General features: G+C 37.7%; 1 protein-coding gene across 1 annotated transcript in view; it reads right to left on the reverse strand.

The window, feature by feature from the left end:
- Window positions 1-1343: 1343 nt before the first annotated feature.
- The window catches only part of grid1b (glutamate receptor, ionotropic, delta 1b), a 395140-nt gene continuing 378762 nt past the window's right edge, over window positions 1344-17721 (reverse strand). The window contains 6 exon segments of the mRNA XM_051124413.1: window positions 1344-3225; window positions 3227-3535; window positions 6816-6849; window positions 6851-6954; window positions 8262-8502; window positions 13300-13466. Coding sequence (XP_050980370.1) covers window positions 3118-3225; window positions 3227-3535; window positions 6816-6849; window positions 6851-6954; window positions 8262-8502; window positions 13300-13466 — 963 coding nt within the window. The 3' untranslated portion in view covers window positions 1344-3117.

The following is a 17721-nucleotide window of genomic DNA, read 5'->3' on the forward strand; positions in this document are numbered from 1 at the left end:
CCACCACAACCAAATACATTACCTTTCATTCCAAATCTATTAATAGTAAAATATATTCTGAGAGTTGTCATGACATAACTACAAAATGTACCATTTTTAAATACTGCAGCAATAACTATCACTAATTACTACTTAAGCAAATGTGGTACATTCTAATGACTTCACTGGATGATGTCATACTTTCTACTGCATGACACTAGTTTATGACAACATTGGGACAAATTGAGTAAACTGATATTGTCTTAATTTTATTATCTTTGTGGCAATACTAGCCTAGAATTTGTCTTTCTACAGTAGCATGTTTTTTTCTATGCGAATTGGACACATTTCTCTTTATAAAAAAGGATAGCGCTGCAGTCTTTGGCCATATAAGCCATTTTAGATAAGTTAAGCTGGTGTTCTGCTTCACGCTGTGCTTAACAAAGCACCTTAACTGTTTTAAAATCACTATAAACCATGACTTATTGCTTTTTGATTTATTAAAGGGTTAGTTCACCCAAAAATAATTACTCACCCTTATATTGTTCCAAACCCGTAACACCTTCGTTCATCTTCAGAACATAAATTAAAATGTATGTGATGAAATCCGAGAGCTTTCTGACCCTGCACAGACATCAATGCAACTACAACATTCAAGGCCCATAAAGGTAGTAAGGACATTGTTAAAATAGTCCATGTGACATTAATGGTTCGACCTTAATTTTATGAAGCTACGAGAATACATTTTGTGCGCAAAGAAAACAAAATAAGTTTATTCAACAGTTTCTTCCATGTCAGTTTTGACGCAACTCCGTGAGAGTGCCACAACTCATACATGTTTTCTGCTGGCGCAGGAGTCGGCACTCTGACGTAGAACCTGTATGCACCGCACCTTGTTTACAAGCAGAACAATGCTCATGCATGCATCTTGTTACTTTCGTGAATGTGGGTCAAATGTGGTTTCTTTGCACCATGAATATGGGAAGTTATTTAGTATGATGTCACTGCAGCAGATATTGGTTACATCCAACAACTATTTCAGGGAATTTTCCTCATGAAACTGTGGATGTGTATCCTACTACATCGGATAAGCTATTAACTAACTGAATCTCTTACTTAATTTAGTTTCTGTTCAGAGGGAGGTCCAAAAATATGAAACACAATGCTCCAAAACTCCTATGAAATAAAAATATGAACAAATAAAAGGTACTAAGGCACAGAAGTTTGACGATTATAATGATGATTATGTATTATATGGCACAAATTGCATCTTCAGTTGTACCTTTAAGTGTACCCTGTTGGCATCAACAAACATCTGTATTTCTCTAAATTACAACTGCAAAATTACTCAAGCATCAATCAAACAATGTAAACCATATTTCTTTATTAAAGATTAAGAAACTCCAAGCAGCATATTCATAAATAAAATAAGAGTCTCCCTTAGATGTAATGTTACAGACTATGCTATGATACTGTTATATTTCATGAAATATTGGATGTTTTTCTCTGAAGTCAAAGGGGCACAAGTGTAAGGCAGTGAAGACACTTAACCCTACAAATTACACATCCTTACCACCACTGTCGGCATCTCAAAGCCACAGGTTGTGTTACACAGTGTAATATATCACTTTGGTTCACATTAGTAACTACTTGGACTTGTACAAAATATACAGGATACAACCTTGAGTTATGACTGACAAGCATGTGCAGGGTGAAATCTTCTCGGAAACTGGTCTATGTGCTCCACGCTGACAAATGTCCTTCTCTTTGCGAGCTGACGAACGGCAGATTTCAGAGGGTCTGTGGAATGGCAACAGGAAAATACGCACAGGTAGCTGTAAATGGAGTGTATAAGGTTGTTCTGGTTTAGGTCACAAACATAACACGGCTGAGATTCATAATTGGTCCGAACCTCCCGAAAAACTATTAAAAAACAGCATGTAAAAAGAAATGTAAAAGTTTAATTGTACAGTAAAAAATAATTCATATGTGTGTTTGAAGTATTTAGAATTGCCTGAAAGAGATGTTTGTCCAGTTGTGGGTGTACCAACATGGCTTCATTTACACCAGTCTCATATTCCCCTTGCAACTCATTAGGAAAAAAGATATCACAACATGTAAATTATGAAAATCATTTCATATACAAGGTTTTTTTTTGTTTTTGTTTTTGTCTATATACTCCATGTGAAGTGTTGTACAGTTGTACAAAAAAGGAGTACAAAGAAAAAAGAGGTTTTGGCAGAATATCAGAAAAGCAATGATAATACAGCTCTTTCACAAATGACAGCATGAACTGCTGTACAATATCTTTGATGTGTGACAAACTAAAGTGACGCTGTTCTGTTATGTTTCAGGAATATAATTGTTCTCTCTGGGCTGGTTGTGCTCACAGATTGATAGTCTTAAAATAGTCTGAAAACAAACAAAACAAAAAGCTTTCTTTAGTGCTGTTGCCATGATTGCAAAGATTTAGCTTGTCTGAAACAACGTTTCTGTACAGGTCACTGCTATACTGTTTTGAGTGGTTGGCCTTTGCATGTTCAGTAACCCATAAACAACATCGACTCGATGCAAGCGCATAAATCTATATCAGTAATCAACAACCAAAATTTGAAAAGGAAGCAAAATTAAAATGGCCTCACTGTTTGCAGGTTGAAGATTTATGACTGTAAAAGGGGTGCATAATTATCAGCGCTCAGCTTTTGGGTTCCTACAACCGTGTATGATCATCTAGTAACAAAACGTGGAGAGACATCTTTTATTTCGGCACTTAGAAAACAATCACAATGAATTTGAGTCTTTACCCATAGAGAACAAAATTCACAAAGCCATTCAAACAGTCGTTTTGAAGTATTTTTATATGTCCTTTTTTGTTGTTCATTTGTTTTTGTAACTCAACTTCAAAAATTGAGAATATTCAAAATACACTTTTACTTACTTTGCTCTTTCAGTATTTACAAATATGTACAAGAAAAAAAATGATTTATCATGTTCTTTTTTTTTTTTCATAATAAAAATCTCTACGTACGTTTTTCTCCCCAACTCTTTTTACACCGCCACAGTTTTCAAAGCTCCAACTGCACCTCGGCTTTCTTCCTTTGAAAAGCAAGTGTGAGGCAGCCCATGGTGACGATGGCCTTAGATGGATGTACTATGCTCAATAGCTTCTGGGATGGGTCCTCCTGGTACTGACTGGTAGGACATTGGCATGGGCGTCTTGGCGGGACTCTGTCGGAACAGACCCCCCGTTGGGAGCCCTGTGTTTGCATTGGATGGAGGGAATGGTGGAGCTGCTGAGAGGAAGGGGGAGGGTGCTGCCAGGACCCTGGGCCAGCGTCCGGCCCACCCCATGAGCTTGCTCCGGGAGGAAGGTGCTCACAGACAGGCCCGTGCCCGGGTAGTCTCGCACACCCTCCCGCTGCTGGCTGGGCGGCATGCTGCCGATGTCCAGGGCAGAGATCTCGATAGATGGTGCGGGGATCTGCTTGTGTGCCATGTCCTCGTCCATAAGACTGTTCATACGCCGATGCACCTGTTCCAGGTTCACCTCCTTGTCCTAGAGAGGGTGAGAGAAGAAAGGAGGGACAGAGAGGCTGAGATCTGCTGGTTCCAGGATGGGATTTTTGCTTTTAAGCTCCATGCAAGTAAGGGTTATTTGAGTTACTGCAGGGTGTGTTGCGAATTTACTAAAAAGACCCAATGGGAAAGTTCAGAAAGTAGAATAGTGTTTAAAAGAGTTTTATAGAATGTGCACCTTGAAATCAAATTTGGCCAGTGGGAATTTGTAATGATAATGCTCGAGTGACACTAAACCTGTCATTACAATTAACATCACCAACAACATTAGTTCTGTGGAGCCAGCCTGCATTTCATAAAAGACATCAGCATTAAAATGCACAGAAATGGTTATGATTGCACTTAACTAAAACAGCATGCATTTTTAAAACAGTGTATTTACAAAATATTTGGGTAAACAATTTAGTGTTTAAAAGCGTTTTCAGCATTTGTTTCAAGCTCAGTTTTATGTGCTTTTTTGGTGTTAAAAAAAATGCAATTCAATAGCATATGCTGCATTTTGTGGTCAACTTACTGTTTACGCAATTATGTGGATTCTTCTTTTTTTTAATTTATTTTTTAACATTATTCACTTGTATCACAAAGCAAAACACAAAAATGTAAAAAGTACATTTGTACAATATGTACAAAAACAAAAACAAAAAAAAAACAACAACGCACATTTGTCACATTATGTACATTACACTGTTTTGTTTGTTTATCAGTGAATTATAGTGATTATTTTATGTTCTTGTTAAGTGCTTTATATTGTTGAGGACTGGTTAGCTTTAAGGTAGGTGTGTGCTTATGTGCTCAGATAATGTATAGTGTATGTAAAGAATTATTTATTCTTTACAAATAAACATGGTATATATTTTAGCCAGCAAAATAAAGACATTTTAAGAAACTAGCTTAGTGAGCATGATGATGCCCTTATGATGCCCTTTGGGACAGTTATTGGCTAACAGTGGTTAAGAGGATTTGCTTATTACCAACATGTTTTTAATAAGATGAACGGCCAGAGAACAGCAGCTTCATCTGTAAAAGTTTCCTCTAGGAATGATTAAGATCAGTGCATATATGGATCAGATAATAAAACTCTTAAATTGTACAGAAAAGTGAAAATGGCTCCATTGCTGGAATACAAAAAAATAAAATAAAATAAAAAATAACATAGTAGTTCAAACCAAAGTGGAGAGACCTAATTAGCCCATAGGGCCTAACTAATCTACAATTAATTTTGAATATTTATGTTTTTGAAATCATGCAGAAGAAATACAGATTGGCTCCAGAATCCACTACTATTATAGTAAGGTTACATACTGTTACACAAAGTTATTTGTTAAGCTCTCACAACATCCTCAAATATGTAGATTAATGAAGCTTTGCAGCATCAAATGCAAAGACACATTAGAGAGCAATAAAGCTTTTGGGAGGGATAGGTCAGGAGTTAAGGCTGGAATTGCAAAGCTATTGCACTGGGTAAATTAGTCTGTCATGTTAGGTTGAAGCAGACTTGTCTTTACAATTATATCCAAGGGGATACATGCTCCCACACATTTCCCACAATCTCTTGCAGTTCAGTAATCCTATTTGTCTTAACTAATGAAGATAGTCGGTAGAAATTTTAGGGGATAATGACATACTTATTTTTTATATATATATATATATATATATATGCAGACTTTTGCTTAAAAAGGTGAACAAGGATACTCTCCTCAGCTACAAACACTCAGTAATGTATTTTTCCAAAACATGTCTGCACGGTTTCTGTCAGACTATAGCCACCCTTTCGTTGCTTCCAGTGGAGAGTTGTGCAGGTACTGCAAAGAGCTCAGACTCTTTAGGGATGCAGTATTTTCAGATCCGATTAGTGTATTTGGATGTGCTGAAATATGTGTGACTGGGCATAATCTAACTGTCTAACCAGATGCAATGACTTCCAAACTAAATATGTACATAAAATGAGTTACCAAGACTTTTTGCATAATAAATGAAGCCAGACATTACCAATTTACTCCCAAATCTCTGAGGTCACTTGTCCTATAAAACAGTGCATCTGTTCATTGTTTAGTCATTTCACCATAGTCAGTCAACAGATGGTAAACTGTGACTTGTAAATTGTATCCAAAGTTTTCAGAAAGTAAAAACACAAGTTCAGTGTGTTCTAGCATGCACTTCATTATTGCAAACAGTGAACTTTTGGTGAAAATAACACTAACTAAGCATTTATGTCAATCATCATGATAATGATGACAATGAACCGGTTCATTTTTAAACCAAAACCTGAGCATCAAGCTTTCCAATTGCCTATCCACCTATTTCTGAACAAGGAAGTCTCGCCTGACTGGTGCGGTGCTTTACATTTCCGGTCCCTGGTATTTCTAATCAAATTAACACATTTTTATATTTAATTATATGGAAAAAGTTTTAATTCAGTCTTTTCTACCTCATTTTAACATGGATTTCAATGGAGACCGGAACACGAAGGCACCTAAATGGAAGGTAGAATCCATCATGGTGCTGCTCATTGGTTACTCAGGAAAAAGGTGGATAGGAGAGTGTGTAGTATATTTGCTTCAGGCCATGCAATACTTTCCAGCCAACTTTCTTCCTATTGTGCATCTTGTTAGGAATCTTCATCGTTCTAAAGTGTAAATTTGAATTCAATTTTGATTGTGATGTTGTGATTACCAATGATATTTGCAATGCTATTTTGTTTATGCTAGTGGAATCTTGATGCTTCTTTTATTGTCAGGTACACCACTAAACAAGCAATTCACTGAATTTGATGCGTCCTTGCCTCTGTTTAAAGGTATGCAAATGCATTTTTTAAATTGATTAAGATTGTGTTTAGTAATTTAAATTATAGGGTGATTACATATACATACATCACTGATTTATGAAAGAAATCCACACAAATTAAATCATCACCGCCACAAGAAGTGGAACTCTTACTGAAATATGCGCATAATCATGTTGTAATAGCTTAATGTCTCAACAAACAAATGCCACCAATTAAACAGCAGAAGTGTACTTAACACTAATTTTGATTGAACTGGAAATTCATTAATCATCATTAATGTGGAAAAAAAAAATGCAGGAAAAGCAAGGAGTCATTCTAAACCCAACACAACTTTGAGGGTGAAACTGCTAAATGAGGCAACTAAAACGCAAAGTAAAACAAATAAATAAATCAATCTTTAATGTTAGATGGCTTCTACATCTGGTCCAGTTAATTCCCAGCCAATTAAAGAAGAGGCCTACAATTCTATTCTGACCTGTGTCAATAGCTTCTGCTTCATCCCAGTCTCTTTCTCTGTCTGTCCAAATGTCCTTGCTCCCCTCCGATGAAGCAGTAGCAATATCATTATATGTCAATGGACCAGAAACCCTTGCCAGTCTGTAATCCTTAGTAACCTGCATGAGATCATAAACAAATGAAGAATAAATGTAAAATAGAAAATATAGAGATAAATAAATCCATAAAACTTGTCCACATTGACATATAATTGCAACAGGATGTCACACACTAAATTACTAGGGATTATTGACTGTTTGGGGTTTGAGTAATGTTTTGGGGTGGCTCTTTCTTTTTTTTCTTCTCTTTTCTTTCTCTCATGCAAGCACCCAATTTGCGCACACTTTAGTTTACGGATCCACATCAACCCTGTTCCAGTCTATTACATGCAGTTTCATTGGCAGTGGATAAGGATTTAGAAAGTCTTATAAAATAGGTTATAAAGTGAAGCAATTATTCAGATATTTAGAAGTAGGTGATTTGAGGAGATAAGAAAGTTAGACACTTAATTGCATCATAAATGCACAAAATGGTATAAAGTGTTGTTTAAAACACTAAATGGAAGAAATAAGAAATTAAAGAGATAACCATAACAAGGCTGCCAAAGAGATAAGAAATGTATTTTCTGGTGTTGAATACTGGGAAATAATTTTTTATATTTTGCCACTGCCAAGGTGCAAGTTGCTCTGAAACAGTTTTGCATTTGAGGTATTTTTTTTCAGATGAAAATGTCTGGTAATCATTTGTCTGTTCAAATCAGTAAAAACTGATCCAAAAGTAATATTAGATGCCTTATTTTGGTCAAAATCTAAAGCATTACTGCATTTTTTGTTTAGAGAAAAGATTTCTGAAAAGCATTGCAATGAGCTCAATGAAAAAACAAAAAAAACATCTAAGATAGTGCTGATTAATTATATGCATTCAATACTGAAAAGTAATGCGTACTATATGTTTTTGAAGTATCACATTTTAACTTACCAATATGCTAATTGCAATATTGGAATTGAGCTCACTGCGTACAACTATAAGAGTTGTTGTCTATCAAGTGTGTTTTAGATCATTGAGGTTCCATTTCAAATAGGATGCTACCTTGGAAGTAGCTGCCTATGCAGATAGTACACAGGAACTCACTAGGTTCTGAAGCAGAGCTTTTGTGTTCTGAAATGGTCTACAATCACAGCGTATTAGTAAATGTGACATTCTAAAAGGTAAAGCCTGCTTCATCAAGGGCACTGTGCACACCCCAAGCACAAATAAAATTTGTTAAGTAGGCGAGGGGACCAATTTTGATTTCATCAGGGCACACCTATAACTGTGTATACTGGAGCTCGACTAAATCGGGGCTCGCGTCTGCTGCGGGATCCTTAAAGTAGAGTGTGGCAGTGTCCTCTCCCTGCTCTGTCTTCCGCGCCCTGAGCTCGGTCACCTCTTTGGGCTGCTCTTGCCGGCAGCGATTGCTGTTCCACCACATTTCCAGAGCGGCCACCAGACAGGCCAACAGGAGCCCCGCTGCTAGGATGCAGAAGACGCCGGCGAAGCTATGCAGCTTGAGTGAGCGACCATCCGGTTGGGCGTTACTGTGGCTGTTGAGGTCACAGCGGCCAGTCCGAGGCCACCACTTCTGTTTCAGGACATCCAGGTCTCCTTTCTCCTGCAGCTCCAGAATCCTGTGAGGGATGACATGGAATGTACTTGTTTTATGTGAAGTTTTACATATGGTTGTTTCCTTTCCTCTCAAATTTAGAAAATCTGTAAACTTGTAGGTGTGCCTCAGTTTGGGCAGGGCTGTTTGTTTGTTGACCAACAGATGAGGGAGTGTTTGAGAAACTGCTTGGAAATAATTATTAGCAGTGTTCCCCAAAACAAGCATTTACCAAGAACAACCAACACAATCTCAGAGCAAAATGAGCAACAATCTCAGAGCAAAACGTCCCCATACATAAACATCACTGGAGCATATGAAAAGATTATACAAATTAGTCACCAAAATGCAACCTACAGAGGAGGAAAAAATGGATCCCCTGCTAATTTTGTACATTTGCCCACTGACAAAGAAATGATCAGTCTATAATTTGAATGGTAGGTTTATTTGAACAGTGAGAGACAGAATAACAACAAAAAAATCCAGAAAAACGCATTTCAAAACAGTTATAAATTGATTTGCATTTTAATGAGTGAAGTAAGTATTTGACCCCTTCACAAAACATGACTTAGTACTTTGTGGAAAATCACAGAGGTCAGATGTTTCTTGTAGTTGGCCACCAGGTTTGCACACATCTCAGGAGGGATTTTTTCCTACTCTACTTTGTAGATACACTCCAAGTCATTAAGGTTTCGAGGCTGATGTTTGACAGCTCGAACCAATAGCTCCCTCCACAGATTATCTATGGGATTAAGGTCTGGATCTGGCTAGGCCACTCAAGGACCTTAATGTGCTTCTTCTTGGGTCACTTCTTTATTGCCTTGGCCGTGTGTTTTGGCTCACTGTCATGCTGGAATACCCATCCATGACCCATTTTCAATGAGGGAAGGAGGTTCAGATTTGATGGTACATGGCCCTGTCCATCGTCCCTTTGACACAGTGCAATTGTCCTGTCCCCTTGGTGGAAAAACACCAAGCATAATGTTTCCATCTCTATGTTTGATGGTGGAGATGGTGTTCTTGAGGTCATAGGCAGTATTCCTTCTCCAAACACAGCAAGTTTAGTTGATGCCAAAGAGCTCAATTTTGGTCTCATCTCATCTCTTTTACCCGGTTCTCCTCTGAATCATTAAGATGTTCACTGGCAAACTTCAGACGGGACTGTACATGTGCTTTCTTGAGCAGGGGGACCTTGCTAGCGCTGCAGGATTTTAGTCCTTCACAGCATAGTGTGTTACCAATTGTCTTGGTGACTATGGTCCCAGCTGCCTTGAGATCATTAACAAGATCCTCCTGTGTAGTTCTGGGCTGATTCCTCACCGTTCTCATTATCATTGAAACTCCACAAGATGAGATCTTGCAGACCGAGGGAGATTGACAGTTATTTTGTGTTTCTTCCATTTGCAAATAATTGCACCAACTGTTGTCACCTTCTCACCAAGCTGCTTGGCGATGGTCTTGTAACCCATTCCAGCCTTGTGTAGGTCTACAATCTTGTCCCTGACATCCTTGGACAACTCTTTGGTCTTGGTCATGGTGGAGAGTTTGGAATCTGATTAATTGATCTGTGGAACAAGGGTCTTTTATAGAGGTAAAAAGCTGAGATTAGGAGCACTCCCTTTTTTGTTGTTATTATGTCTCTCACTGTTCAAATAAACCTACCATTAAAATTATAGACTGATCATTTCTTTGTCAGTGGCCAAACTTACAAAATCAGCAGGGGATCAAATAATTTTTTTCCCCCACTGTATGCATAACACCATTGAAAGTGCAAGGCAATGCCTCAGCAAACTCCACATACTCTTTCTTTAGAAAATCTAATAATTTTTGCACATCTGTTTGGTGCCACTAGATGCACAGAAATGACTTACAGCAGCTTAATGCCTTGCCTTAAGCAGAAAAGTTACTTAGTTAAATGTTTTATACATTTTATACCTTATACTATACTGTTGTTGTTGTTAGTGAAGGGTGTCTCCACAAGTAATACAGGTGTTTCAGTCTCTTCAATGCAAAATGTCACATACAGAAACATGCAAAGGGGCTGCCAAAAGATGAGAGTGGTGGAGAGAACAGATAATGATGGGCCACAAAGCAAAATACTAAGATGAATTCTTCACTTAAGAGGAGATGACATTATGGTTCACTGTGTAATAACCTGCAAGCTTCCTCCCAGCTGCCTCAGAATGCATTTCCCCAGTCGCCCTAGGCATTTTTTATTTTTGGAGATTTTTTGCCATTCTTTCCATTTTCCCATCTTATAAGATGACAGAGTGAAAATAGGAAAGTAGAAATCAGTGAGGGGGAGTGAAATCACAGCCCAATTTTACAATACTGTTAGCTCACTTGAGCTTAAATAAATAAATAAGCAAACATACTGCTATTTTATTTATTATTAGTTATAATTATACACAAATTAAAACGATATGGCGTTTCTTAACATATGGACATCTATGGAGCTGGCAGCAGGACTTGAATCTCGGCCCCCATTAGCCAATAGGTTGGCCTTCCAGTACCCTTGTTAGGCTGATTTATTAGTTAAATCTGCGAACATTGCAAGTGTTGGGTGTTACATGTTCCCAGTTTTGTCTTGTGTTTCAGTTTCTTGTGCTGGTGTGTAGTCTCTTGTAGTTTATTTTCTGTTTCGATGCCTATGGTTATGTCCCCTCTTGTCCCTTGTCTTCTCATTTATCCTTGTGTATTTAAGCCCTGTGCTGTGTTAGAATCACCCCCCGTACCCTGATTCACTATTCCCTACATTAGTCCATTAATATAGTCCAGTTGAAGGAATGAATAAAAACGAACGAGCGAATTTGGACACTGAGTCTGTGGAAGGGCTGCTGCTATTGCACAGATTAATACTTATTAGAAAACTTTGCAAACTGGCAGCTCCAGTAGTAATGAAAATATTTATCTTGAACTCTGTCATGGAAACTAGCATTTATAACCTCCATTAAAATATTTATTGGTCAATTATACAGAAATGTATACCTGATATTATGCTGTACTCACATTGGACCAGCAGTTTGGAAAGTGGATGGATGGATGATTCAGTTGCATGCACCATCTTCTGGCGAGACGAGGGAATTCTTTTGTCACGACCATCACAGTGTTTTATGGGTGTTCTCTAGCCGTTGAGTGTACATCATTTGTGCATTCGTTATTGTGGTGCGTTGTGGGATTGAATGAGTGCACTTGTTAATATCCACTATGGTTTTGGACACCACTACAAATGGCTGTGCCCTTAAATAGTATGGGTATGGGATGTCATTTTCCTAGTTTCTTTTTATTTTATGGTTAGATGTTCTGTTACACTAGACAGGAACTACAACATAAAAGTCCAAACTCAAGACAAAACCAGGAACATTTTACACTGGGTATTGCTGGTGGTTGGGTCATGTTAATATATTCTGGATAGATCAATAAAGAGTGAGTGAGAAGGCAACCGAAGATCATTATCCAGCTTAATGAAATCCAAAGACAATGCAATTTAACAATCTTAATTGGTTACAAGTGATTATGTGGAGCTTTAGACAGTCTGTTGGCATCTGTTACATTCACAAAGGGATCAATTTGCAATGCATGTAAAACTAAACCCAAGAAACAATTGCTAATGTCAAATCAAAGCTTTGTGTGTAATAAAGAACGGCTGTGAATTGTGGGAGACGCAGTACCTGTGACATTGCGAGTCATTTATGTGGTAACTGAAGCACACAAAACAACTAAATATATATCATCATATAAGAAATGTGTGGAATTGTGTGGGATATTTAGCCTCATTCTTTTTTTTTTTTTTGTGTGACACATAGGTTTTTAAAGTAGCTAGAGTACAACTCTTCACCATACATGTTATTAAAGGAGAAGTTCACCTCCAGAACAATAATTTACAGATAATTTATAGAGTTTTTCTCTATACAGTGGACTTCTATGGAGCTTGCGAGTTGCAAAATGCAGTTTCAGTGTAGCTTTAAAGGGCTCTAAATGATCCCAGCCGAGGAAGAAGGGTCTTATCTAGCGAAACGATCAGTTATTTTCTAAAAAGATTTACAATTTATATACTTTTTAATATCTTGTCTATTCTCTTTGACGCACATGAGAAGTCTGTGTAATCCAGGTCAATACAGTTAGGGTATGTCGAAAAACTCCCATCTCATTTTCTCCTCCAACTTCAAAATTGTCCTACATTGCTGCAGAAGTACCGACCCAGTGTTTAAAAAGTGAATGTACAAAGAAGATCAAATGCTCTTTACAAAAAAGGTGAAACAGCGACGTAGGATGATTTTTGAGTTGGAGGAGAACATGAGATGGGAATTTTTCGACCTACCCTAAATGTATTGACCCGGATTACATGAAGCTCGCAGAGAATAAAGATGAGCATTTGAGGAGGTTAAAAGTATATAAATTCTAAATTTTTTGGTAAAAATTACTGAATGTTTTGCTAGATAAGACCCTTATTCCTCAGCTGGGATTGATCAGAGCCCTTTAAAGCTGCATTGTAACTGTATTTTGGAAGTTTAAACTTGTGGGCACCATAGAAGTCCACTATATGGAGAAAAATTCTAAAATGTTCTCCTCATGAAAAATAAATTCTTTACGACTGAAGAAAGAAAGACACGAACATCTTGGATGACAAGGGGGTGAGTAAATTATCTGTAAATTTTTGTTCTGAAAGTGAACTTCTCCTTTAAATTCCCCAAAGCATGGTCAACATAAAATAATGACAATAGCTTTTGCCTGAACAACAGATATTCCCTACACCATCTGCAGATTATTTTTTAAGAGGTGAAACATATGTTTTAGTTGAAAGATGATATGTAATACGCACTTTTGGGAGATGAGGTCTCGGTAAGGACTCCCATGCTGCATGGCGATGCCATAGCCTTTGCTGCTCATGCTGTTGCCAGCTACAGTGATGGTGCAATCATCATCAGTCAGTGCTGCATACTCCACCACAGCCATGTCCCACAAAAATGCGTAAGGTCCTTTTTTGGCCTGCAAAACAACAACAACAAAAACAACAACATTTAATATAACTATTATAAGTATGTGCTGCAGTTATGCAGTCTGCCACTTTAAATGCTCAAGCTGGATTGCAGAATGGATTCTGATTGGCTGTGAATGTTTTTATCCTATTAAAAAAAAAAGACAAAAAAGTTATTGTTATATCTGTGGTGTGGATATCCCTATTCTCATAGCAGGATTATCAAAACTTTATAACTGCAGTGACCGTCAGCAATAAAATGGATATTAATCCTCAAAAGTTATTATTGTTTAAGTGTTTTATCATTGCAATCACACTCTGGAGGCTAATCTGGACTAATCTATTGAGTTCTTTCTCGTTAAAAGGAGCTTCATTGATCTAAACCTGCCCTCATTGGCTGATTCAAAGGATTTCACAGGCTCAACTCATTATGCACTCTAAAAGTTTTTCCTCAAACTCCTAGTCTTCCTCTTTGATCTTTTCAAAGTTGTTTTCTTTGATTTTCTCAAGAACTTACACTGAATGTCCGCTGTTCATTTCAAAAGGGTACATTAAGAACTTTTAAAAGATGACTAGAGAGAAAAGCTATTTGTATAGACAATCTGTTATCAGTTCTAAATGTTAACAATTGATGCTAAATGGAAAATACTTTCCCTGCAGTCTACAAGGTAGTGCTAGGCAGTCCAGTGAAAATAAAATACAAAATGGACTTTTAGGATATACAACAGTATTATTAAAAACATAAAAAGTAACCAGTAATTAACTTATTCAGCAAAACGTCTTTGTTTAAAGTCTTCTACAAAAACCGTCAGTATAGAAAGCAGAAAAATCATTGGGAATCACCCAGCAATCAGACCTAGCAACCTGCAGTTTAGAAACAGTAGGCTACATTTTATTGCAAATCACATTGACCTTGTACAAACAGGTAAATGGTAAATAAATGGTAAATGGTAAATAAAAACGTCTAGATGTCACAGCTGGTTACAGGAGCAATGAAGATTTGAGACAGGTTCTTATTGAAGCGGTATATTTAGTGAAACAAAAGGCAAAAACCAAACACAGAGAGCTAGAAATGCACAAGTGGAAACAAAAAAGAAAAGAAACAATTTGCTTATTCTCAAGGCGAGGCCATCCCCTTTAATAGGTGGGATTTCACTCCGCAATAGGTCACTGTGAACCCTACAAGGCGAGGGAAATTCTGTCTACAGTTTAGAATGAAACTCTCTGTTTTGATGAGGATACCTTTTGCACATCCTCCCAAAAAGATAAAAAAAGCTCTCTGACAGTCTGAACCTTTGGGTGCGCTTCACATAAATGTGTAATGCCAAGACCAGGCATAATGTATGAAGCGTTTGTTCTTCCACCAAACTAAATGGTGGGGGAAAGAATGCTTGCACGCAAGCCACCTGAGCACTAAAGAGCATGAATAGCACCTTTGGAATATAACTCCTCCTGGGTTTAAGAGTAGCTCTGAAAGTATATCATCGGAACTCCAAAGAGGAGCAATTGGCCGATAGCAATTTTTATAATTAAGTGATGCCTGCCCACAGACAAGCCAGCTACAAAGGCATGATTTGGTGAAAAGCAGCTACAAAGACTTAAAGTTCCAACTGACACTTACATTCCATTTCAGAACATCAAGTACCGTAAACGCCTTATTCATACCCCTTCAGCACTAGCTTGTAAAATTCTAATCTTTTTACTGATTGTGGCAGTAAGCATCTGTAAGGCAGGCTCTGCAGAACTGCCAAACATGCAGGTTCCACAGCTCCAGCTGTTAAGGTTTCAGATTGTGCCCTGCACCTGAGAGAAAATCCTCAGTTGTGTCATCTACGGCAGAACTCACAAATTTTTCCCCATTTCTGGGAACTATGACTGGTTGGGCCACTCTGGAGCACCATAGGATACAGTGGGTGGTTTTACAGAGATATGTGTGTCAGGCTTTCCACCTGAGGTTAGCTGCAGTGAAAAAGCAAGCTGCAACCCCTTTCAAATGGGGGAGGGTGTTTCCTAACATGCTGAACTACAGCAGACAAGAGTTAGGAAGATGGATGATCAACTGACATACTCTAATTTCACCATTCTTGTCACATCTTGTGTCATAAGTGTAAAAATAATTAACGCTATCTCACGACCAATTTGTATGTATTTTATGAGGTGGCTAATTCGTACGATTTCGTACGACCTCACTCCCTGCCCTACACCGTGTCTACAACGCCACAACAGCTTGGGACAGACTACATTGGATGTGTTGCATCGCTTGTAATGATTGGAAAATCCGTTTGTCCTTCATGTCAGACACAGCGTGAGCGCTTGAAGTACATCTGTAAGTCAGAAATATACCAGAGCATTACTTTACTATAAACATCCACTGTAGATGGTATATTTAATGGGTTCAATATTGTCTTCTTTTATCGAGTCGCGCTGCACCGCGCCACGCCACTCGTGTCCGAGGAAGACGCTGAAGCAGCGGGGCAGTGCTGCGCCGTTTGCCCGGGGGATGAACCCGCGAGAGTGGAAGAGTTCCGGAGAACATCTACGCTGTGTGTCGATGCAACTTACGAGAGATTAAGACCAGCAAGTAAGGTAAAAATATATATACGTTTGTCTTCTATATTGTGTTTGTCAGATTTTTGCACACCAGCTTAACCTAGTAATGTTTAAGTTATCCGTCAACATGGTGGTTACAAACTTTACTATCAGGGCTCTCAAGTTTTGGAAAAAATTTGGAGTGAGATTACTATTAGGGGAGGAGCCTCTCAAATATTTGCAGCATGGGCCCCTCTGCGCCACGCAGTTCTCTCAAGTTTTTGATAGAAATTCAATTTTATCTATTGTTCAAGATTGACCAGCACAAAACAGAAATTATCACAACTGGTAAATCTGATAAAAGTCAAATTCATACAAAATTAAAAAAAAATGTTTTATATATTTAAAAAATATAAATGTATCAAAAATAAAAAGAAAGTTGGCCCCAAACGAGCCAAATTAACAGCAGTGCTCAATGTACATACTGTACACATACAGTAGGATTGCAGAACCTGCCCTGAACATGTAGCCTATGTCAAGCTGTGTGTGTGTGTGTTTGTGTGTGTGTGTGTGTGAGAGAGAGAGAGAGAGAGAGAGAGAGAGAGATAGAGAAGGCCTACACATTTCTACTTATGAATGGCATTTTGTATTGCAAGTGTTTTTTTGCACATTTTGATGCCTTGCAGTGGTAGGGGCTCAAACTTAACTACACTAACTAGTAGTCGAATGATGTAATTTAATAACACAATAAAATCTGTTACAGTTACTGAGAAACAATGTACAGTTAAATTACAGTTGCTTAAGAAAATGTTAACAATCCGCACACACAGATTTGATTTCCAAAATTGCACTGACTGGTTTAAAATATGAGACACCAATGTTTCAGGAGTTTAGGACACAGAACAGGACACATGCTTATTTGATAACTGAATTTTAGAAAAGTAATCAAAAAGTAATCAAACGTAATCAGTTACATTACTTTTAAAGCACTTAAAATAGTTATGCTACTTATTACATTTTAAATAGGGTAACTTGTTATTTGTAACCCATTACATTTCCAAAATAACCTTCCCAACAATGTTGGTACATTTGTATTTTTGAAATATATAAAACAATTTATTTTATAAATGTGTCTGTCTTTTATCAGATTTACCCAGGGTGTAATTTGTGAAAAAAAGCAGAGGGGGGATTGCTTTTGAAAACTTTTTTCTCTCTCCATAGGTGGAGGTTGAACCAACTCCAGTAAAGCTATAGCCTAACTAAGTAGCCTAATGTTAGTGTAATCTGTTAACAATGCACATTATATACCGTTTTTTTTTTTTAGGCAAATAACGTGATCACAATTTAATAAAAACATTATAAGTTAGGCCTATTAACTGTAATGGTTTCATATCAAACAACTAATAAATTATATAGAGAAAGGAGCAAAGAACACAGTATTAACAAAGCTTTTTGAAACTCCGAATCAGTAAACCACTGCATCGCAAAATGATTTCAAAGCGCTCCAGTCAGATCACGAATCATTCGATTCAGAACGGGACTTCAGAGCGCCTTTCACGAATCATTTGATTTAGATCGGAACTTAGGAGCGGGTTCGCGGGATGTTCTTATCACCACCGGGGATAAAAAAGATCGACCAGAGTGGGAGAAATAGAACGGGACAAGTTGTCCATTTCTCAGCGTGAGAAATACAAGGTGTGGCGTGAGAGCGTGTGAACTGGTTGAAATGCGTGTGTC

This window comes from Labeo rohita, chromosome 12, assembly GCF_022985175.1.
Source record: "Labeo rohita strain BAU-BD-2019 chromosome 12, IGBB_LRoh.1.0, whole genome shotgun sequence".
Lineage (NCBI taxonomy): Eukaryota > Metazoa > Chordata > Actinopteri > Cypriniformes > Cyprinidae > Labeo > Labeo rohita.